The following is a 25,226-nucleotide window of genomic DNA, read 5'->3' as shown; positions in this document are numbered from 1 at the left end:
ATTACCTACAAAATTTTATTTGTGTGACATAAGGAGATGCAAAGTGCGAATTCATCCAAAAAAATGGAGATGAAAACCTAAATAATGCAAAGAAATCAATAATGGAAAAACATGGGTTCATTTTGAAGAAAGATAGTGGATCTGGAGGAGGAGGATGATTGAGTTTAGAGTTGTTGTTGGATGTCGGTTGATGAGATTTGACGCATCATTTGCTTTGAAGAATTGGAATTTGCATAGGAAAAAGATGGTGGAGGGAAGGAGAGAGATCGGGCATGGCGGCGGGCAGAGCGGCGATGGCCCAATGGAGCTTGAAGAAGGAGCTCTGGTTGGGGGTGATAATGGACAGAGTTTTTTTGGTGGTCGGATTATTTTTTTGGGTAAGCATGGAGGAGTGAGAAATCTTGAGCTTGGCTTTAATGGTGGTGGAGGTTGCTAGTGTTTGAAGGGAAGTGTTCATGGAGGAAATGTCAAGGAAGAATGAGGAGGGAGATGGGAAAGGGAAAACAAAATTAAAAAAGATAAAAAAATGGGTTAAAGGGTGGGTTTGAAAGATGGGTTAAAGGATTAATTAGATGTTAATTGGGTTGATTAAGGGTTGATGACTTCATCGAGGGATATTTAGGGTATTGAGCCATTTATGAGGGGTATTTTATGTATTTCTGAAACTTTATGGGCGTTTGGTGAATTGTGCTAAAACTTGGGGGTATTTCATGAAAAACCCAAAAAAAATAAGCAAATATTTTCTTATGGACCAGATTTACAACAATTTTTTGTGTGTTTTTGGTGATCGAGAGGGATATATTATCTAAAATGAGAAACAGACTACCAGCTAACATAGCTCAATTGGTAAAGAGAATGGACTACAGAGGCTAAGTTTGAAAATGTATGTCGCGTTCAAGGTTTAAATCTTGTAAAAAATGTAACCTTATGTGCACTGACCAAAGGAGACACATGCTAGTTGCTAGTTGATAATTTACTACAACGGATATTTCATGAAATGCCCCCGAGTTTTGCTGTAATTCACCAAACGCCCATCACGTTTCAACAATTCATAAAATACCCCTCACAATCCGTACAAATGCCCACCATACCCTTACTACTAACGTGTCGTTAGCCCGCCGTTAGCTAAGTTTCTAATTCACCAAATACCCCTATTACTAAATTTAATGCACCAAATGCCCCTAATCTCAAACTTATTTCACCAAATGCCCTAACATTAAATTTAGCTAGTTTTGGTGTTCCAACGGCTAGTTTTTGTATATGAAAAGTAGTCGTTGGTTCTGGTAGGCTATAAAAACCCCCTTGTGAATTGGCAATCAGAACGTATATGGGTAGAATTTATAACGGGATCTCGAAAAATAAGTAATTTCTGCTGGGCCTTTATACTTTTTTTAGGTTCATCAGGATTTTTATTGGTTGGAAATTCCAGCTATCTTGGTAAGAATTTTATATCTTTATTTCCCCCCCAGCAAATTCTTTTTTTTCCACAAGGGCTGGTGATGTCTTTCTATGGGATTGCAGGCCTCTTTATTAGCGCCTACTTGTGGTGTGCAATTTCATGGAATGTAGGTAGTGGTTATGATCGATTCGATAGAAAAGAAGGAGCAGTCTATATTTTTCGTTGGGGATTCCCTGGAAAAAATCGTCGCATCTTCTTCGATATCTTATAAAAGATATTCAGTCTATTAGAATAGAACTTAAAGAGGGTATTTATACTCGTCGTGTCCTTTATCTGGAAATCAGAGGTCAAGGAGCCATTCCTTTGACTCGTACTGATGAGAATTTGACTCCACGAGAAATGGAACAAAAAGCGGCTGAATTGGCCTATTTCTTGCGTGTACCAATTAAAGTATTTTGAAAAATGGGCTGAAATTATGAATGCTTTCTTAACTTGGCGTAAGATAAAAAATCTAGAATATTTTTTTCTACGGCATACCTTAATCTCATCAGAACGCCCACTCGGGTCAAAACAGACGTATACAGAAGAACCAAAAGGGAAAACTTTTTATGCCTACAAATAATAGGTCTTTAAATGGAAATCCATTCAATCCCGTAACAAAAAAATAGTATTTTTTTTGTCCAGTAAGTATTTGTAATTGATATATAAAATACAAATAAATAATGTAAATTTTTTATGTTATCTCTTTTTCAGTAATACTTTCTTTTGTTCGCTTTAATGATCAAATAATTGGATTTATTATAATTTATAACGATCATTATCCAAACTCTTTTGTGTTTTGCCACCCATTTTTATCATCACATTCAGGCCTTCAATTCTTTTTTTGTGCTATGATTAACTTGTGCAATTTTTTAAAATATTTTCTATTTTGGTAGAAAGTGAGTTATTTCATCTTGAAATCGAAATAATATCACTTAATTGAAAAATGAAGTGGTTCTGCCGCGTATTCATTAACAATTTATAGATGAAAAAAAATTGAAAAAAAGAAAGTATTTATTCCTTTTCTATATCTTATATCTATAGTATTTTTACCCTGGTGGATCTATCTATCATTTCAAAAAAGTCTGGAATCTTGGGTTACTACTTGGTGGAATACTAAGCAATCTGAAACTTTTTTGAATGATATTCAAGAAAAAAAGCTTCTCGAAAAATTCATCGAATTAGAGGAGCTCCGCTTGTTGGACGAAATGATAAAGGAATATCCAGAAACACAGTTACAAAAACTCGGTATAGGAATCCACAATGAAATGATTCAATTGATCAAGATGCACAATGAGGATTGTATCCATATGATTTTGCACTTCTCGACAAATTTAATCTGTTTCCTTATTATAGGCGGTTATTCCATTCTGGGAAATAAAGAACTTATTCTTCTTAATTCTTGGGTCCAGGAATTCCTATATAACTTAAGCGACACAATAAAAGCTTTTTCTATTCTTTTAGTAACCGATTTATGTATCGGATTTCATTCACCCCAGGGTTGGGAACTACTAATTGAATCTATCTACAAAGATTTTGGATTTGCCGATAACGATCAAATTATATCAAGTCTTGTTTCCACTTTTCCAGCCATTCTAGATACAATTTTGAAATATTGGATATTCCGTTCTTTAAATCGTGTATCCCCATCGCTTGTAGTGATTTATCATTCAATGAATGACTGAAAAGAAGAAAAAGGGTATACGGATATAAATCCAATTCAAATTTCTAATTCGAATGTTTGTTGCTTTGTACATAAAAATAATCAAAGCATTACAAATTGCACCCCCTCTTTACTATTTCTACCCGTCTCAGGCGGGGAGTTCCTCCGATATTCCAGTAATATTTTTTTATTAAATTTAGTTTTCAGTTAAAGTAAATAGCAGAATCGTGGATAGGGAACTTTACTAGCAACCTACCCAATTTATTGTATAAATTTTCGGAATCAATGGTTGGACTATGCAAACTATAAATACCTTTTCTTGGATAAAAGAATAGATTACTCGATCCATTTCCATATCACTTATATTATATATAATAACTCGGTCATCCATTGCGAATGCCTATCCCATTTTCGCACAACAAGGTTATGAAAATCCACGAGAGGCGACGGGACGTATTGTATGTGCCAATTTCCATTTAGCTAATAAGCCTGTGGATATTGAGGTTCCACAAGCGGTCCTTCCAGATACTGTATTTGAAGCAGTTGTTCGAATTCCTTATGATATGCAATTAAAACAAGTTTTAGCTAACGGTAAAAAGGGTGGCTTGATTGTGGGGGATGTTCTTATTTTACCTGAGGGATTTGAATTAGCCCCACCCGATCGTATTTCTCCAGAAATGAAGGAAAAGATAGGGAATCTTTCTTTTCAGAGCTATCGCCCCAATAAACAAAATATTCTTGTGATAGGTCCTGTTCCTTAGGATGTTTGAACTATGTGAAGATATTCGACCCATATGAATAAATCTAAGTAAAGGATGTTTGAACTATGTATAAGCATTTACTAAGTTAAACATCAAAGAGTCTAAATGAGATTCTTAACCTATATTATATGTCAAAGAATTTAGCTGGAATTAGTATCTACTGAAACTAGATGAGCTAAAGTTACATGAATAGAATTCAATTGGGAATTATTCTGCAAAAGAATTTATCATGTATGATATAATATGAGGATCGCCAAAAACGTATCGTATGGCTTTAGGCATGACGAACATATACCAGTCTCTATTGATCTAAGTGAAGATCAACTAGATTGAGATCAAGAAAAACTTATGGTACTTGAAAAGGTACATAGGAATAGTTCTTGATTCAAGAAAATAAAGATATGCTAAATATTGATGCTACACGCATAAACACTGGCAAAGGATCAAGCAAGATTCCCTTGGAATTAACCATTGGCAAGGACGAGCTATAGAGCATCGTGTTTTGAAAATGGCAACATGGGTTGGAGACCATGAGTTGTTGCGTGGGAAATTAAAATATTAATTTCTATGTTCCAAAGATACAGCTGGAAAGTCTTCCACATATCTGTGAACTGCTTGGATAAGTAAGTCAAAACAAAGCATCACTAGCAACCTAAACAGTTGAAGTAAAAGTACTTATTGCCTAAGAAGCAATAAAACAGAGTTGTTTATATTAATGAGTTCTTCATTGAACTTGGGAAGATCACATGTCTGTTGACTTAATGGTTCTTCATTGCAAAATGCGTAGAACCACTAATGTAGCAAGAAAGACTAGATCACAAAATAAACATACTCAAAAGATCTTATCATCATATCTCGAAGAACATTCTATGAAAAGGATATTAAGATTGACAAAGCATAATAACTAAACCTATGCAACAAGTGAGAAGCAACACTCACGTTGTAGCACTGGAAATCAAGCATAGCTTTGAATTCCATGAACTGTTTTAAAGATGGGTTTGAGGCCCATGGTTGTAAAACATTGGGGTTGAACATTTATCGTATATGAAATGTATTTTCATATTCCATTTAATCTTGGTTTAGTATTAAATGATGAGTCCCTTCAATTTGACTAAGAAATGTCTATCAAGTGAACTTGAATGTCAAAAGTTGAAAAAGGTCCCTGGTCGGAGTTTTCTATAAAATTGGACGCATAGAAAACGTTAGACGACTAGAATGCAAGATGACTAGTTGTTCTGTTTCTTGAACTATGTGGACATGGCAATGTCATAATCATTTGCATAGATACTTACTTTGGAAAGACTAGTATCGGATAGACCTATGAAACTTTACTGTAAGAGATGAAAATCTGCCATAAGTAAATTTTATTAAAATTATTAGACACTAAATCCTCAATACCTGAGTGATTTGAGATTACTTGTTTGAGAACTGGTTACTTTGACGTTGACCAACCGTCGCACCGTAAAAGGAGGCTATAAAGGAAACGCTCAGGTAATCACCTATCAAACGAAGTCTAATCTCAAGATCGCAAGATTGGGATTGTCCTCCCATAAATTGGGATGAGATGCTAAAAAGTTGTACAAGGCCACTCGGAGAGCTAGAAACTGTAAAATGCATGGCCGTGCTCAGATGAATCATAGGCTATGATTATCTGTTTATTTGATCAGTTGAACTCTGAAACTGAGAAACACCTCTGGACGTAATAAGGATGACAACTCTTACCTTATGTTCAAGAGCAAGCATCGAGCGACAAAGGAATTAGGAAATGCACACTTGTCCTTAAGGACAAGTGGGAGACTGAAGGAAATAATGCCCTTAGTCCAAGTATGCATTTAATGTTAAGTCTAATAAATGCAGTTCAGTAATAATTAACAAGTTAATAATTCAGTGAGATCAAGTGAGCTGAATGCCTAGCTAGAGGCCGCTTCAGTTCAAGTGGAATTATTGATATTAATCCACATCTTACTCTTGATTGAACCGGTAGGGTCAAACAAATAGTACGTAAACGGATCAAGTATTTAATGGCATTAAATACTCCATCTATGGATATTCGGAATCGACGAATCTTGGTTTCAGTGGGAGCTGAGATCGTCATAAGCAAGAAATGAATACTCCGGAAACGATGATATTGCCGGAAACTGAAATATGGGTCGTGTCGGAAATATAAATATTATCCAAGTCGTAGATGTTGCCGGAAACGGAAACATGGTACGTATCGGAAAATATTATCGGAAATGGAAATATTGCCGGAATCGGAAATATTGCCGGAAACGGAAATATTGTCAGAATCGGAAATATTATCGAAATCGGAAAATAATTCCGGAAACGGAAATATTAAATATTTGTTCGAAACGGAAATTAATTCCGGAATCGGAAATATTAAATATTGTTCGTATCGGAAATGAATTCCGGAATCGAGAATTTAATCGGAAAGGTATCGTACGAATTAGCATCGGACGAGGCCTGCCAGACGAAGGCCCAGCACGAAGCCGGGCCATCGCCCAGCAAGCCAACACGCAACAAACCACACGCCAAGCTCGACCAGGCCCAGCGCAAGGCCAGGCCCAGCCAAGCCTTGGCGCGCGCGCGGATCATGGGCTGCGGGCAAAGGGGTTGTGCGCCGTGCGTGGGCCGCGAGGCTTACGCATGTGCGTGCGGCTCGTGCGTGCATGAGTGTTTGTGAATCCTAAAACTATCGGGATTCTACATATGATTAAATCCTAATTCTAAAAGATAAAATTAATTGTTTTAGAGTTCTACTAGGATTCTAAGTTAATTAATTCGTATCCTAGTAGGATTATAATTCCTTTCCATAAACTCTAAAATAAGGGCCTAGGGTCACATATTTATCGAGACAATTGAAGTATTCAAAGGTAAGATTTTCAAGAAAAATCAGTCACTCTCTTGCCCCATAATAGCCGAAATTCATACTACCTTAAGGGCGATTCTAGTTGGTCAAGCTTAAGGCGGATCCGGACGTGCTGTGGACTATCTACAGAGGGACGACACTTGGAGTCCTAAAGACTTGTTCTTGTTTGGTTCGAGCGCAGCTAGGGAGGGCACGCTACAAAGTGTATGCATCTTAATTATGCTAAATGATTATGTGTTAATAATATGTTTCCTGGCTTTATGGTTTTTCCGCATGATTTATGTTTATTCATATGTATCATAACCTAACAGAATTGAACTATGTCTCACAATTGAATTGTAATAATTTAAGAATCTTTATTCTTCTGAATGAATATTGGTGCTATTGGGAATCCAAGTAAGAGATGGCAAAGATTGAGAGGTTTTTCGACTAGAAAAAGTGAGTTCATTGAGAATCTTGAGGTCGAACTTCGAAATCGTGAAATATGTGAAAGAGTCAAAAGGTTAAGGGAGTGTTAATTAAGAGTTAATCATAAGTGAATACGTTAATGATCAGGTAAAAGTCCTTGCATAATGGAAGTAGTCCTACTTGAGTTTCTAAGGAGTTGAGGTCTTAGTATTAAACTATATAAGAGATCCTAAAGTAAGATTTAGTGGAACCAAAGACACCACTTTTAATTCTAAATTCTTGTTTTCAATTAAGGTTTATGTTTTCTTTCAATTGGGTCATACTTGTTTTAATTTTCTTAAAAGACGCTTGTTTTCTTAATCAAGTGTTAATAATAAAAGAATTCTTTTAATGTAGTAAATGAGGATCTCTAAGCTATCTTAAGTATAACAAAAGCGGAGTTTTTAATGATTCTTGAATGAGTCGTTTCATGGTTTTATAATCTTTCCTAACAAGCCATATTTATTTTAGAGTTTCCTAAAATTCACATGTTTTTCCTAAAACTATGAATTATGGAACTTAAACTAGCTTTGAACAATATTAAAGTGTTTATATAATGAACTTAAAAGTTGGAAAGGTTATAATGAAAGATATTTTCAGTGTTATTTTGATTTCTTTAAATGACAATAGTTTGTAAATAAAGAAATCATTAAAAGTTTTAAAAAAGAGTTTATTATAAAGAATACAAATATACTTTAAAATAAATAATCAAGTTTTCATATTTTTATAACCTAATAGTTTGAAATCTATCGAGAGGACATTTCAATGAATAATTAAGATTATGTTTGAGTAATTATATTTTATGTAAATGTTTATAAAATACATTTCAGGCACACTAAGCTATTAAATAATGAATTCGGATTTGAGGAAAGTATGGCCTTTTGATAACCTTGGGATCTTAAATGAGTATCACTCACTAACAGTCAATTACTAATCCATGGTCTAAGAGTATAACCAAGGATAAGGAGTGATTCTAAGTTAAAAGGTAATAATTGAGAAGAAAGTCCAATTTTAAATAGATTGTACGGTTTGACTAAGTGTAAGAGAAAGTGTTAGCAAGTCTAGAGTTTGAGATTGGAATCGGGTTAAGAAGTCATATAAGATAGAAGCTGAGTTGAATTTAGTTGAGGAAGAATTAATGCATGAATGAGGTAATGCATATTTTGAGAACGAAATTGCATAAATTGGTAATAAAATGCTTAAGTAGGGGAAAAGTAGCCGAGTATGTGTGGCGTAGTGCTCACATGCATCGGTGATGAAAAATATTGGAAGCTAGTGCTACATTAGTAGACTCGTGGTAAATGGGCTTGGCCCATATTTGGAAGCGAGTGCTATATCAATAGACTCGTGGTAAATGGGCTTGACCCATATTTGGAAGCGAGTATTACTCGTGGTAAGAGGGCTTGACCCGTAGTTAGGGACATGTCCTAGTTAAGTCTTGCAAGCGTATGTTTATCAGGAGGGTGATGACCCCCACCTCATAGAGACAGCTGGTCGTGCTGACCCCTCTCTATTCGCGTTCACTTTCCCCAGATTCAAAATATTAAGTTGAAATTGAATTGTGTTTGCTAGTATTTTTTGAAGCAAAGCTGCATTACTTGGCAATGAGTTTCGAATTGAATTGTGAATTGTGTATGAATAAGCACTATGAAGTTCAGTTTCTAGAATAATGGATTCTGCCTTAAGTTATGAATGTCTTATGAATAAGTAATATGAATATCGCCTTGAGGAATAATTTATGGCTTGAAAAGAGTTTATAGTGGAGAGATTCTTGGGCATGATATTGGAATTATATAAAAATTTTATGACATGGTTATCGTTTGACATGATTAAGAGTATGAAGAAATCTAGGTAAATCTTAGGATTTGAGTCTAATTATATTGATGTGATTGTGAAATTAGAAACTTTGTGGTAAGTAAGGTCTGAAGTCATTTAAAGAAATACTAGTGTATCATTTTCTAAATCGTTGTTTGAATAATAAGGATTTCGCGAAATAGATTTCAAAGAAGTTATAACGTTTTATCAAGTTATGTTTTCCAATTGAGTTTGATAAGCGAAGTTGTTTTTTAAGACAATACCTACAAACCAAACAAAAATTATTTTGAGCCACCTATCAAATGCATTTTAGGTTGGATGTGTGTACTCAGATTTCCGCTGATTTTGTTCAATGAACCTGTCCTGGTGGAGGCTGAGTTAAAATATGTTTTGCAGGCAGCGAGAATCGAGTCTCGGTTCAGTTTGAAGGTGCGTAAAGTCCTCCAGAGGCCTTATATGTTTCAAGGCGGGCATATGGATTCTTCAAGTGTATTTAAGTCCTTCCTAATTTATTAATGGGTTGTATTATTTATTTCTAGAGTATTTTTTTTGGTTATTATTTATGGATTATATATCCTTGTTGAGTTTGGTGTCACTCTAATGACGTTTTGGGAAATGTTATATGCTAGAATGATGTAATAGCAGGTGGAAGAAAATCTAACGTAATTTCCTAAACAGTATTTTAGTTGTCCATATTTAGGGGAAGTGCTGCCGAATTTTTTTAATAACTAATTAAGTTTAAGGGTCCTGATTATTGTCTTTGAGATAGGCTAAACCCGTGATTAAATCTTTGAAGTTGTTTGAAGAGTTAAAGTTTATTTAGTAGGGTTTAAACTTGTAATTTCGTTGAGTTTGTTTAAATTAAGACTAAGTGTGTTTAGAAAGCAGCTCGTTAAGGGCGGTTTCAGGTGGTATCAGAGTGGAGGATGATTTTGGGCTTGCTATGATCCACATATCACGACATATGAATTGGGAATTGAATATTGGGTTGATTTAGAGGCAAGGAATGTATAAATTTCCTTTAGAATGATTTGCTTGGAGGTTGTATCAAATTGTAGGATTAAGAAGTTAAAAAGAAAGATGTGGAGTTTCCAAAGACTTGTGTGCAATTTGAGTTATAAGGCCAAGATGGCCTTATGCAATTATATATCTAAGTTACGGAGATAGGAATGAGTTTTAATGAATTAGAGAAGGATTGTAAACTATTTAAATAAAGGAAGTCGGTTAGGAATATGAGTAGTGGATCTAGTAAGGATTGATTGAGTTAATATTGAGAAGTATTGTGTATTGTTGTTTTTATCTTTAAGCTGATTTTGAAAGGAATTGAGTTCGATGAAGTGGTTTGAGAATATTATAATTATGATGTTCAAAGTTTTCTTGGTTAATTAAAAGTTAAATTGTCTTGTTGGAAAGTCAAATAAGGTGATTGATTTTCATCTTTGGTGTATTAGGTATAAGGTATTGAGTTTTATATTTATATGATGTATTTGGGATGTAAAGGAGTTGAGATTTGAGCAAATGAAATGGAGGAATATGAATGGATAATTCTTATTGCTTGGTTGAATTATAACAGTGATACATCACGGGTTCAGTCTAAATGGTTGCGATTTCAATTGGATTAAATGCTTTTATTTTGAATATTGGAGCAAAAAGACAAACTATGCTAGTTCTTAAGATTTTTAAAGATTGATCTTAGTTAATTTGATTTCGAAAGACCTCCCTAGTTGTTATTAAGGACCTGACATTATTTAATTATGTTAGTTTATTAGATAAAGGCATAAGGATTCCTAGTTAATGTGGTTATTAGAAATTAAGCATGGAATTGTATGTTAGGAATGATGATTTTGGGCTCGTGAAATGTCAATTTGGAATGAATGGCATGGAAATTAGTTGTAGAGGCTAGAACGTAATTTAAAGGATTAATTATTGCATGGTAGGGTTATCAAAGAAGTAAATTTAAAGTGAGTCTAACTAGAGTTACGCATTTGAGATCTGTGAGCGAGGATTTTAGATTCCTTCATTAATTCCTTCTTGTTTATTCAAATTATTGGAATTAGAGTTGAGAATAGGTGGTACAAGCTGAAGAATTAAGGTCTTTTTGATGTAAGGTTGACTAGTGGATGGAGAATTAAAGGTGAGTTGTACATCTTTATGCTGTTCATAGTAGTATGCACCTGTCGTAATTTTAAATGGTCTTAAAAATGCTATTTTCAAACTTCGAGGATGCGACTTGTTTTTAAGTATTGATAGAAATATTTTATGTATGTAATATTTTATAAAGTAAAATTTTGTTTGAAATCCTTCTTCAATGCCTTAAGAATTGTATATATGTTGTTGAACTTCTACCCTAGAGAGGAAAATCATTTCCTTCATACTCTTGCTAATTGCATCGTGCTTGAAGAGTCAGTGTATTGTTTCATTGTTAATCCATTTAGCTCCCTCCTATTAAATAGGGTTAAGCTTTTCCACCTCTCATCTCACATATCCTTCCACTGGTTCAATAACTATAGCATAACTCGAATTTGTCCAAAGCAATTGAGAATGTATTTCCAAACCTTGGTCACAATTTCTCCTATAAGAATATCTCAAAGGTTTAAACATCTTGACTAGATTACTTAAAATTAAGTAGGTTGGATTACTTTCTACTGTGTGATTCTTGAATGTATTTCCAAATTTATGTTTATCCAAATAAATCCTATGTTTTGAAGTTTCAAGGACGAAACCTATTTTAAGGGTGGTATATTGTAACAAGCCATATTTTAAGCATCTCTTAATCTCGTGCTAATTATGTTTATCATCTTAAACCGCTCTTAAAATTTGCTTTTGAAAGTACTTTAGGGTTAAGGTTTAGGAATTATATCATTTTGACGAGTGAATTTAAGGTTTTATTATTATCGCTTAAGTGATCAAACCTTAAAGAAATTTTTTGGAATTTGATTGGTTTAATGATTTGAGATTTTGTTATTCCAAAGTAAATTATTTGAAATTTAGTATTAATTGTGAAATTAATCCTAAATAAATTATTTTCGTTTAAAATTATTTGTGTTTAATTATCATTCCTAAATAAATGAATCATAAACTAGTTTGTAAGAATTTGATTTAAGAATAGGGTTATTTATATTTAAGCTTATTTACTCCTAGCTTAAAGTTTTAAATTTATTTATAAATATGATTATGGTTGATAAATTTCAACTTTTGCATCTCCTCATTTGCAACGTGTCAGCTCAAATGGAAGCCAACAACCCATTTACTTGCCAAGTGTCCCAAAAAGTTACCTTATTGTAAATCTACCTAGAAGCTACTACCTTCTTTTGCCTGATTAACAATACTCAGTAAATTTAAAAAAAAAAAACCCAAGCTTTCACTTCTCTCTCTCTCCTCATTCCCGATCTCCCTTTTCTCCTCCCATCTCCTCGTTCCTTTGTTCCTGTGCCAGCACCTCCTCCGTCGTCTTCGTTCCGTTGCCAGTTCCTCTCCTCTGTTTTGCCGGTGCATTTGGGGATTAGGTTCCCTCGCCGGCGGCTTGTGCTTTCCCTTTCGCACTGCTCCGAGCCGTGTCGCCATTGTCGCCGCCGCTAGTGGTGTCCACCAATCCACCATCACTTATTCCTCTTCACCAATTGGTAATCAATTTATCTCCCTCCCTTGATTTACTATTTTAAATTTCAATCTAAAAAAACATAAAACCCTAACTTTCTCTTCTTTGGGTTTTTTTTTCTCTCCTCTTGTTCGGTGCACCACTTCCTCCGTCGGAGCCGTGATTTGGTGGTGGTGATGCCCACCCTGTACGTGGTAGTTGTTAGTTGTCTGATGTTGTTGCTCTTCTTCCTCTCTCCACTTTCTCTTCCCTGCCAGGTTCGCCCACCACTGCGGCGGTGCAGCGTAGCTGCTGTTGCTGCTGCGTCTTGGTATTATTAGTGGCCACCTTGTTGTTGTTGATGTGGAAGCTCATGTTGCTAATTCTGCCTTCTATGTTCCTTAAGGGTATAACTCTCCAAACTTTATTCTATCTACTTTTCAATTTATCCATTTTCATAAAGTTATGAGAATTTAATTTGTTATTGATTATTAGTTTAATTTGATTTTCTAAATATCGAATTAAACAGGTTTTGATAATGTAATTGAGTAATTCATATTTTTGTTTTGAGAAAGTTTTTGAATAGCTATGTAATTAAGATTTCCAATTTGATAATTTAAACGACTAATATTCATCAAGTATACAAATTTAAATTGTTGAACTATATGTTTTCAATCCCGGATTATAATTAGCCATCCAATACAACTTTCTTAAAATAAAATATGTGCTATATTAGTTCTAAAATCTAAATTAAGTTTTTCGAAAATCAATTAAGATTTCAAAAAGAATTCATTAAGTTCTAGATATATTAGAGTGAGTAGTTTATTAATTTAAGTCTTTCTTGTTTAGGTGAATTCATGAAGAATGGTTTAAGAAGATTCAAGTCATAAAGTAAAGCGAAGAATGATGATTGAATATGTAGCTTTGGGATTTATGAATGCTTATTGAAGGTACACATCGTCCAACCATCTTCAATGTTGAAATCATATTTTAAGTTTAAGTATTATGTGTATATATGTATATGTATAGATTCTGAATTGTGCTTTGCAAATTTAATTGTGATTTGGAAATTGAATCGTGTTTTGCAAATTGAATTGCGCTTTACAAATTTAAGTATGTTTCATGAATTGAACTATGTCTCGCAATTGAATTGTAATAATTTAAGAATCTTTATTCTTCTGAATGAATATTGGTGCTATTGGGAATCCAAGTAAGAGATGGCAAAGGTTGAGAGGTTTTTCGACTAGAAAAAGTGAGTTCATTGAGAATCTTGAGGTCGAACTTCGAAATCGTGAAATATGTGAAAGAGTCAAAAGGTTAAGGGAGCGTTAATTAAGAGTTAATCATAAGTGAATACGTTAATGATCAGGTAAAATTCCTTGCATAATGGAAGTAGTCCTACTTGAGTTTCTAAGGAGTTGAGGTCTTAGTATTAAACTATATAAGAGATCCTAAAGTAAGATTTAGTGGAACCAAAGACACCACTTTTAATTCTAAATTCTTGTTTTCAATTAAGGTTTATGTTTTCTTTCAATTGGGTCATACTTGTTTTAATTTTCTTAAAAGATGCTTGTTTTCTTAATCAAGTGTTAATAATAAAAGAATTCTTTTAATGTAGTAAATGAGGATCTCTAAGCTATCTTAAGTATAACAAAAGAGGAGTTTTTAATGATTCTTGAATGAGTCGTTTCATGGTTTTATAATCTTTCCTAACAAGCCATATTTATTTTAGAGTTTCCTAAAATTCACATGTTTTTCCTAAAACTATGAATTATGGAACTTAAACTAGCTTTGAACAATATTAAAGTGTTTATATAATGAACTTAAAAGTTGGAAAGGTTATAATGAAAGATATTTTCAGTGTTATTTTGATTTCTTTAAATGACAATAGTTTGCAAATAAAGAAATCATTAAAAGTTTTAAAAAAGAGTTTATTATAAAGAATACAAATATACTTTAAAATAAATAATCAAGTTTTCATATTTTTATAACCTAATAGTTTGAAATCTATCGAGAGGACATTTCAATGAATATTTATGTTTGAGTAATTATGTTTTATGTAAATGTTTATAAAATACATTTCAGGCACACTAAGATATTAAATAATGAATTCGGATTTGAGGAAAGTATGCCCTATTGATAACCTTGGGATTTTAAATGAGTATCACTCACTAACAGTCAATTACTAATCAATGATCTAAGAGTATAACCAAGGATAAGGAGTGATTCTAAGTTAAAAGGTAATAATTGAGAAGAAAGTCCAATTTTAAATAGATTGTTACGGTTTGACTAAGTGTAAGAGAAAGTGTCAGCAAGTCTAGAGTTTGAGATTGGAATCGGGTTCAGAAGTCATATAAGATAGAAGCTGAGTTGAATTTAGTTGAGGAAGAATTAATGCATGAATGAGGGAATGCATATTTTGAGAACGAAATTGCATAAATTGGTAATAAAATGCTTAAGTAGAGGAAAGTAGCCGAGTATGTGTGGCGTAGTGCTCACATTCATCGGTGATGAAAAACATTGGAAGCTAGTGCTACATTAGTAGACTCGTGGTAAATGGGCTTGGCCCATATTTGGAAGCGAGTGCTATATCAATAGACTCGTGGTAAATGGGCTTGACCCATATTTGGAAGCGAGTATTACTCGTGGTAAGTGGGCTTGACCCGTAGTTAGGGACATGTCCTAGTTAAGTCTTGCAAGCGTATGTTTATCAGGAGGGTGATGACCCCCACCGCATAGAGACAGCTGGTCGTGCTGACCCCTCTCTATTTGTGTTCACTTTCCCCAGATTCAAAATATTAAGTTGAAATTGAATTGTGTTTGCTAGTATTTTTTGAAGCAAAGCTGCATTACTTGGCAATGAGTTTCGAATTGAATTGTGAATTGTGTATGAATAAGCACTATGAAGTTCAGTTTCTAGAATAATGGATTCTGCCTTAAGTTATGAATGTCTTATGAATAAGTAATATGAATATCGCCTTGAGGAATAATTTATGGCTTGAAAAGAGTTTATAGTGGAGAGATTCTTGGGCATGATATTGGAATTATATAAAAAATTTATGACATGGTTATGGTTTGACATGATTAAGAGTATGAAAAAATCTAGGTAAATCTTAGGATTTGAGTCTAATTATATTGATGTGATTGTGAAATTAGAAACTTTGTGGTAAGTAAGGTCTAAAGTCATTTAAAGAAATACTAGTGTATCATTTTCTAAATCGTTGTTTGAATAATAAGGATTTCGCGAAATAGATTTCAAAGAAGTTATAACGTTTTATCAAGTTATGTTTTCCAATTGAGTTTGATAAGCGGAGTTGCTTTTTAAGACAATACCTACAAACCAAACAAAAATTATTTTGAGCCACCTATCAAATGCACTTTAGGTTGGATGTGTGTACTCAGATTTCCGCTGATTTTGTTCAATGAACCTGTCCTGGTAGGGGCTGAGTTAAAATATGTTTTGCAGGCAGCGAGAATCGAGTCTCGGTTCAGTTTGAAGGTGCATAAAGTCCTCCAGAGGCCTTATATGTTTCAAGGCGGGCATATGGATTCTTCAAGTGTATTTAAGTCCTTCCTAATTTATTAATGGGTTGTATTATTTATTTCTAGAGTATTTTTTTTGTTATTATTTATGGATTATATATCCTTGTTGAGTTTGGTGTCACTCTAATGATGTTTTGGGAAATGTTATATGCTGGAATGATGTAATAGCAGGTGGAAGAAAATCTAACGTAATTTCCAAAATAGTATTTTAGTTGTTTATATTTAGGGGAAGTGCTGCCGAATTTTTTTAATAACTAATTAAGTTTAAGGGTCTTGATTATTGTCTTTGAGATAGGCTAAACCCGTGATTAAATCTTTGAAGTTGTTTGAAGAGTTAAAGTTTGTTTAGTAGGGTTTAAAGTCGTAATTTCGTTGAGTTTGTTTAAATTAAGACTAAGTGTGTTTCGAAAGCAGCTCGTTAAGGGCGGTTTTAGGTGGTATCAGAGCGGAGGATGATTTTGGGCTTGCTATGATCCTCATATCACGACATATGAATTGGGAATTGAATATTGGGTTGATTTAGAGGCAAGGAATGTATAAATTTCCCTTAGAATGATATGCTTGGAGGTTGTATCAAATTGTAGGATTAAGAAGTTAAAAAGAAAGATGTGGAGTTTCCAAAGACTTGTGTGCAATTTGAGTTATAAGGCCAAGATGGCCTTATGCAATTATATATCTAAGTTACGGAGATAGGAATGAGTTTTAATGAATGAGATCAGGATTGTAAACTATTTAAATAAAGGAAGTCGGTTAGGAATATGAGTAGTGGATCTAGTAAGGATTGATTGAGTTAATATTGAGAAGTATTGTGTATTGTTGTTTTTATCTTTAAGCTGATTTTGAAAGGAATTGAGTTCGATGAAGTGGTTTGAGAATATTATAATTATGATGTTCAAAGTTTTCTTGGTTAATTAAAAGTTAACTTGTCTTGTTGGAAAGTCAAATAAGGTGATTGATTTTCATCTTTGGTGTATTAGGTATAAGGTATTGTGTTTTATATTTATATGATGTATTTGGGATGTAAAGGAGTTGAGATTTGAGCAAATGAAATGGAGGAATATGAATGGATACTTCTTATTGCTTGGTTGAATTATAACAGTCATACATCACGGGTTCAGTCTAAATGGTTGCGATTTCAATTGGATTAAATGCTTTTATTTTGAATATTGGAGCAAAAAGACAAACTATGCTAGTTCTTAAGATTTTTAAAGATTGATCTTAGTTAATTTGATTTCGAAAGACCTCCCTAGTTGTTATTAAGGACCTGACATTATTTAATTATGTTAGTTTATTAGATAAAGGCATAAGGATTCCTAGTTAATGTGGTTATTAGAAATTAAGCATGGAATTGGATGTTAGGAATGATGATTTTGGGCTCGTGAAATGTCAATTTGGAATGAATGGCATGGAAATTAGTTGTAGAGGTTAGAACGTAATTTAAAGGATTAATTATTGCATGGTAGGGTTATCAAAGAAGTAAATTTAAAGTGAGTCTAACTAGAGTTACGCATTTGAAATCTGTGAGCGAGGATTTTAGATTCCTTTATTAATTCCTTCTTGTTTATTCGAATTATTGGAATTAGAGTTGAGAATAGGTGGTAAAAGCTTGAGAATTAAGGTCTTTTTGATGTAAGGTTGACTGGTGGATGGAGAATTAAAGGTGAGTTGTACATCTTTATGCTGTTCATAGTAGTATGCACCTGTCGTAATTTTAAATGGTCTTAAAAATGCTATTTTCAAACTTCGAGGATGCGACTTGTTTTTAAGTATTGATAGAAATATTTTATGTATGTAATATTTTATAAAGTAAAATTTTGTTTGAAATCCTTCTTCAATGCCTTAAGAATTGTATATATGTTGTTGAACTTCTACCCTAGAGAGAAAAATCATTTTCTTCATACTCTTGCTAATTGCATCGTGGTTGAAGATGTCAGTGTATTGTTTCATTGTTCATCCATTCAGCTCCCTCCTATTAAATAGGGTTAAGCTTTTCCACCTCTCATCTCACATATCCTTCCACTGGTTCAATAACTATAGCATAACTCAAATTTGTCCAGAGCAATTGAGAATGTATTTCCAAACCTTGGTCACAATTTCTCCTATAAGAATATCTCAAAGGTTTAAACATCTTGACTAGATTACTTAAAATTAAGTAGGTTGGATTACTTTCTACTGTGTGATTCTTGAATGTATTTCCAAATTTATGTTTATCCAAATAAATCCTATGTTTTGAAGTTTCAAGGACGAAACCTATTTTAAGGGTGGTATATTGTAACAAGCCATATTTTAAGCATCTCTTAATCTCGTGCTAATTATGTTTATCATCTTAAACCGCTCTTAAAATTCTCTTTTGAAACTACTTTAGGGTTAAGGTTTAGGAATTATATCATTTTGACGAGTGAATTTAAGGTTTTATTATTATCGCTTAAGTGATCAAACCTTAAAGAAATTTTTTGGAATTTGATTGGTTTAATGATTTGAGATTTTGTTATTCCAAAGTAAATTATTTGAAATTTAGTATTAATTGTGAAATTAATCCTAAATAAAATATTTTCGTTTAAAATGATTTGTGTTTAATTATCATTCCTAAATAAATGAATCATAAACTAGTTTGTAAGAATTTGATTTAAGAATAGGGTTATTTATATTTAAGCTTATTTACTCCTAGCTTAAAGTTTTAATTTTATTTATAAATATGATTATGGTTGATAAATTTCAACTTTTGCATCTCCTCATTTGCACCGTGTCAGCTCAAATGGAAGCCAACAACCCATTTACTTGCCAAGTGTCCCAAAAAGTTACCTTATTGTAAATCTACCTAGAAGCTACTACCTTCTTTTGCCTAATTAACAATACTCAGTAAATTTTAAAAAAAAAACCCAAGCTTTCACTTCTCTCTCTCTCCTCATTCCCGATCTCCCTTTTCACCTCCCCTGTCCTCGTTCCTTTGTCCCTGTGCCAGCACCTCATCCGTCGTCTTCGTTCCGTTGCCAGTTCCTCTCCTCTGTTTTGCCGGTGCATTTGGGGATTAGGTTCCCTCGCCAGCGGCTTGTGCTTTCCCTTTCGCACTGCTCCGAGTCGTGTCGCCATTGTCGCCGCCGCTAGTGGTGTCCACCAATCCACCATCACTTATTCCTCTTCACCAATTTGTAATCAATTTATCTCCCTCCTTTGATTTACTATTTTAAATTTCAATCTAAAAAAACATAAAACCCTAACTTTCTCTTCTTTGGGTTTTTTTTCTCTCCTCTTGTTCGGTGCACCACTTCCTCCGTCGGAGCCGTGATTTGGTGGTGGTGATGCCCACCCTGTACGTGGTGGTTGTTAGTTGTCTGATGTTGTTTCTCTTCTTCCTCTCTCAACTTGCTCTTCCCTGCCAGGCTCGCCCACCACTTCGGCGGTGCGGCGTAGCTGCTGTTGCTGCTGCGTCTTGGTATTATTAGTGGCCACCCTGTTGTTGTTGATGTGGAAGCTCATGTTGCTAATTCTGCCTTCTATGTTCCTTAAGGGTATAACTCAATCCAAACTTTATTCTATCTACTTTTCAATTTATCCATTTCCATAAAGTTATGAGAATTTAATTTGTTATTGATTATTAGTTTAATTTGATTTTCTAAATATCGAATTAAACAGGTTTTGATAATGTAATTGAGTAATTCAGATTTTTGTTTCGAGAAAGTTTTTGAATAGCTATGTCATTAAGATTTCCAATTTGATAATTTAAACAACTAATATTCATCAAGTATACAAATTTAAATTGTTGAACTATATGTTTTCAATCCCGGATTATAATTAGCCATCCAATACAGCTTTCTTAAAATAAAATATTTGCTATGTTAGTTCTAAAATCTAAATTAAGTTTTCGGAAAATCAATTAAGATTTCAAAAATAATTCATTAAGTTCTAGATATATTAGAGTGAGTAGTTTATTAATTTAAGTCTTTCTTGTTTACGTGAATTCATGAAGAATGGTTTAAGAAGATTCAAGTCATAAAGTTAAGCGAAGAATGATGATCGAATATGTAGCTTTGGGATTTATGAATGCTTATTGAAGGTACACATCGTCCAACCATCTTCAATGTTGAAATCATATTTTAAGTTTAAGTATTATGTGTATATATGTATATGTATAGATTCTGAATTGTGCTTTGCAAATTTAATTGTGCTTTAGAAATTGAATCGTGTTTTGCAAATTGAATTGCGCTTTACAAATTTAAGTATGTTTCATGAATTGAACTATGTCTCGCAATTGAATTGTAATAATTTAAGAATCTTTATTCTTCTGAATGAATATTGGTGCTATTGGGAATCCAAGTAAGAGATGGCAAAGATTGAGAGGTTTTTCGACTAGAAAAAGTGAGTTCATTGAGAATCTTGAGGTCGAACTTCGAAATCGTGAAATATGTGAAAGAGTCAAAAGGTTAAGGGAGTGTTAATTAAGAGTTAATCATAAGTGAATACGTTAATGATCAGGTAAAATTCCTTGCATAATGGAAGTAGTCCTACTTGAGTTTCTAAGGAGTTGAGGTCTTAGTATTAAACTATATAAGAGATCCTAAAGTAAGATTTAGTGGAACCAAAGACACCACTTTTAATTCTAAATTCTTGTTTTCAATTAAGGTTATACTTGTTTTAATTTTCTTAAAAGACGCTTGTTTTCTTAATCAAGTGTTAATAATAAAAGAATTCTTTTAATGTAGTAAATGAGGATCTCTAAGCTATCTTAAGTATAACAAAAGCGGAGTTTTTAATGATTCTTGAATGAGTCGTTTCATGGTTTTATAATCTTTCCTAACAAGCCATATTTATTTTAGAGTTTCCTAAAATTCACATGTTTTTCCTAAAACTATGAATTATGGAACTTAAACTAGCTTTGAACAATATTAAAGTGTTTATATAATGAACTTAAAAGTTGGAAAGGTTATAATGAAAGATATTTTAAGTGTTATTTTGATTTCTTTAAATGACAATAGTTTGCAAATAAAGAAATCATTAAAAGTTTTAAAAAAGAGTTTATTATAACGAATACAAATATACTTTAAAATAAATAATCAAGTTTTCATATTTTTATAACCTAATAGTTTGAAATCTATCGAGAGGACATTTCAATGAATATTTATGTTTGAGTAATTATGTTTTATATAAATGTTTATAAAATACATTTCAGGCACACTAAGCTATTAAATAATGAATACGGATTTAAGGAAAGTATGCCCTATTGATAACCTTGGGATCTTAAATGAGTATAACTCACTAACAGTCAATTACTAAACAATGGTCTAAGAGTATAAACAAGGATAAGGAGTGATTCTAAGTTAAAAGGTAATAATTGAGAAGAAAGTCCAATTTTAAATAGATTGTTACGGTTTGACTAAGTGTAAGAGAAAGTGTCAGCAAGTCTAGAGTTTGAGATTGGAATCGGGTTAAGAAGTCATATAAGATAGAAGCTGAGTTGAATTTAGTTGAGGAAGAATTAATGCATGAATGAGGTAATGCATATTTTGAGAACGAAATTGCATAAATTGGTAATAAAATGCTTAATTAGGGGAAAGTAGCCGAGTATGTGTGGCGTAGTGCTCACATGCATCGGTGATGAAAAACATTAGAAGCTAGTGCTACATTAGTAGACTTGTGGTAAATGGGCTTGGCCCATATTTGGAAGCGAGTGTTATATCAATAGACTCGTGGTAAATGGGCTTGACCCATATTTGGAAGCGAGTATTACTCGTGGTAAGCGGGCTTGACCCGTAGTTAGGGACATGTCCTAGTTAAGTCTTGCAAGCGTATGTTTATCAGGAGGGTGATAACCCCCACCGCATAGAGACAGCTGGTCGTGCTGACCCCTCTCTATTCGTGTTCACTTTTCCCAGATTCAAAATATTAAGTTGAAATTGAATTGTGTTTGCTAGTATTTTTTGAAGCAAAGCTGCATTACTTGGCAATGAGTTTCTAATTGAATTGTGAATTGTGTATAAATAAGCACTATGAAGTTCAGTTTCTAGAATAATGGATTCTGCCTTAAGTTATGAATGTCTTATGAATAAGTAATATGAATATCGCCTTGAGGAATAATTTATGGCTTGAAAAGAGTTTATAGTGGAGAGATTCTTGGGCATGATATTGGAATTATATAAAAATGTTATGACATGGTTATGGTTTGACATGATTAAGAGTATGAAGAAAGCTAGGTAAATCTTAGGCTTTGAGTCTAATTATATTGATGTGATTGTGAAATTAGAAACTTTGTGGTAAGTAAGGTCTGAAGTCATTTAAAGAAATACTAGTGTATCATTTTCTAAATCGTTGTTTGAATAATAAGGATTTCGCGAAATAGATTTCAAAGAAGTTATAACGTTTTATCAAGTTATGTTTTCCGATTGAGTTTGATAAGCGAAGTTGTTTTTTAAGACAATACCTACAAACCAAACAAAAATTATTTTGAGCCACCTATCAAATGCATTTTAGGTTGGATGTGTGTACTCAGATTTCTGCTGATTTTGTTCAATGAACCTGTCTTGGTGGGGGCAGAGTTAAAATATGTTTTGCAGGCAGCGAGAATCGAGTCTCGGTTCAGTTTCAAGGTACATAAAGTCCTCCAGAGGCCTTATATGTTTCAAGGCGGGCATATGGATTCTTCAAGTGTATTTAAGTCTTTCCTAATTTATTAATGGGTTGTATTATTTATTTCTAGAGTTTTTTTTGGTTATTATTTATGGATTATATATCCTTGTTGAGTTTGGTGTCACTCTAATGATGTTTTGGGAAATGTTATATGCTGGAATGATGTAATAGCAAGTGGAAGAAAATCTAACGTAATTTCCTAAACAGTATTTTAGTTGTCCATATTTAGGGGAAGTGCTGCCGAATTTTTTTATTATCTAATTAAGTTTAAGGGTCTTTATTATTGTCTTTGAGATAGGCTAAACCCGTGATTAAATGTTTGAAATTGTTTGAAGAGTTAATGTTTGTTTAGTAGGGTTTAAACTTGTAATTTCGTTGAGTTTGTTTAAATTAAGACTAAGTGTGTTTAGAAAGCAGCTCGTTAAGGGCGGTTTCAGGGGGTATCAGAGCGGAGGATGATTTTGGGCTTGCTATGATCCTCATATCACGACATATGAATTGGGAATTGAATATTGGGTTGATTTAGAGGCAAGGAATGTATAAATTTCCCTTAGAATGATTTGCTTGGAGGTTGTATCAAATTGTAGGATTAAGAAGTTAAAAAGAAAGATGTAGAGTTTCCAAAGACTTGTGTGCAATTTGAGTTATAAGGCCAAGATGGCCTTATGCAATTATATATCTAAGTTACGGAGATAGGAATGAGTTTTAATGAATGAGAGCAGGATTGTAAACTATTTAAATAAAGGAAGTCGGTTAGGAATATGAGTAGTGGATCTAGTAAGGATTGATTGAGTTAATATTGAGAAGTATTGTGTATTGTTGTTTTTATCTTTAAGCTGATTTTGAAAGGAATTGAGTTCGATGAAGTGGTTTGAGAATATTATAATTATGATGTTCAAAGTTTTCTTGGTTAATTAAAAGTTAACTTGTCTTGTTGGAAAGTCAAATAAGGTGATTGATTTTCATCTTTGGTGTATTAGGTATAAGGTATTGTGTTTTATATTTATATGATGTATTTGGGATGTAAAGGAGTTGAGATTTGAGCAAATGAAATGGAGGAATATGAATGGATACTTCTTATTGCTTGGTTGAATTATAACAGTCATACATCACGGGTTCAGTCTAAATGGTTGCGATTTCAATTGGATTAAATGCTTTTATTTTGAATATTGGAGCAAAAAGACAAACTATGCTAGTTCTTAAGATTTTTAAAGATTGATCTTAGTTAATTTGATTTCGAAAGACCTCCCTAGTTGTTATTAAGGACCTGACATTATTTAATTATGTTAGTTTATTAGATAAAGGCATAAGGATTCCTAGTTAATGTGGTTATTAGAAATTAAGCATGGAATTGGATGTTAGGAATGATGATTTTGGGCTCGTGAAATGTCAATTTGGAATGAATGGCATGGAAATTAGTTGTAGAGGTTAGAACGTAATTTAAAGGATTAATTATTGCATGGTAGGGTTATCAAAGAAGTAAATTTAAAGTGAGTCTAACTAGAGTTACGCATTTGAAATCTGTGAGCGAGGATTTTAGATTCCTTTATTAATTCCTTCTTGTTTATTCGAATTATTGGAATTAGAGTTGAGAATAGGTGGTAAAAGCTTGAGAATTAAGGTCTTTTTGATGTAAGGTTGACTGGTGGATGGAGAATTAAAGGTGAGTTGTACATCTTTATGCTGTTCATAGTAGTATGCACCTGTCGTAATTTTAAATGGTCTTAAAAATGCTATTTTCAAACTTCGAGGATGCGACTTGTTTTTAAGTATTGATAGAAATATTTTATGTATGTAATATTTTATAAAGTAAAATTTTGTTTGAAATCCTTCTTCAATGCCTTAAGAATTGTATATATGTTGTTGAACTTCTACCCTAGAGAGAAAAACTATTTCCTTCATACTCTTGCTAATTGCATCGTGCTTGAAGATGTCAGTGTATTGTTTTATTGTTAATCCATTCAGCTCCCTCCTATTAAATAGGGTAAAGCTTTTCCACCTCTCATCTCACATATCCTTCCACTGGTTCAATAACTATAGCATAGCTCGAATTTGTCCAGAGCAATTGAGAATGTATTTCCAAACCTTGGTCACAAATTCTCCTATCAGAATATCTCAAAGGTTTAAACATCTTGACTAGATTACTTGAAATTAAGTAGGTTGGAGTACTTTCTATTGTGTGATTCTTGAATGTATTTCCAAATTTATTGTAACACCCTAATAATTCCTTGCTTTTATAAAACCATTTTCCAACTTAAAATAAAGGAATTACTAAAGCATTACCGCCACCGTGATAACGGTTAAGGCTATTACCAGAATTATGCAGCGGAATTAAATGTCAACTAACTTTTAAAAACATAATTAATGAAATATTGAGGCCTCCTACAATTTGGAACCATAATGGCCCAAAACCCAAAGTTTAAATAGTTCAAACATTTCAAACATAATTAAAGTAAAGTTAAATAGTTCAAAATACGAAAACATGCAACTCT

General features: G+C 33.1%; 1 protein-coding gene across 1 annotated transcript; it reads left to right on the top strand.

Moving 5' to 3' along the window:
- Positions 1-244: 244 nt before the first annotated feature.
- On the top strand, positions 245-3,480 carry LOC130463111 (chloroplast envelope membrane protein-like). The gene is made up of 2 exons (XM_056832155.1): positions 245-428; positions 2,432-3,480. Exons 1-2 carry the CDS (start codon positions 245-247, stop codon positions 3,121-3,123), a joined length of 876 nt encoding a protein of 291 aa, XP_056688133.1. The 3' UTR covers positions 3,124-3,480.
- The last annotated feature ends 21,746 nt before the right edge of the window (positions 3,481-25,226 follow it).

Source organism: Spinacia oleracea, chromosome 6, assembly GCF_020520425.1.
Source record: "Spinacia oleracea cultivar Varoflay chromosome 6, BTI_SOV_V1, whole genome shotgun sequence".
Lineage (NCBI taxonomy): Eukaryota > Viridiplantae > Streptophyta > Magnoliopsida > Caryophyllales > Amaranthaceae > Spinacia > Spinacia oleracea.
This window is presented reverse-complemented; position numbering and strand designations above follow the sequence as displayed.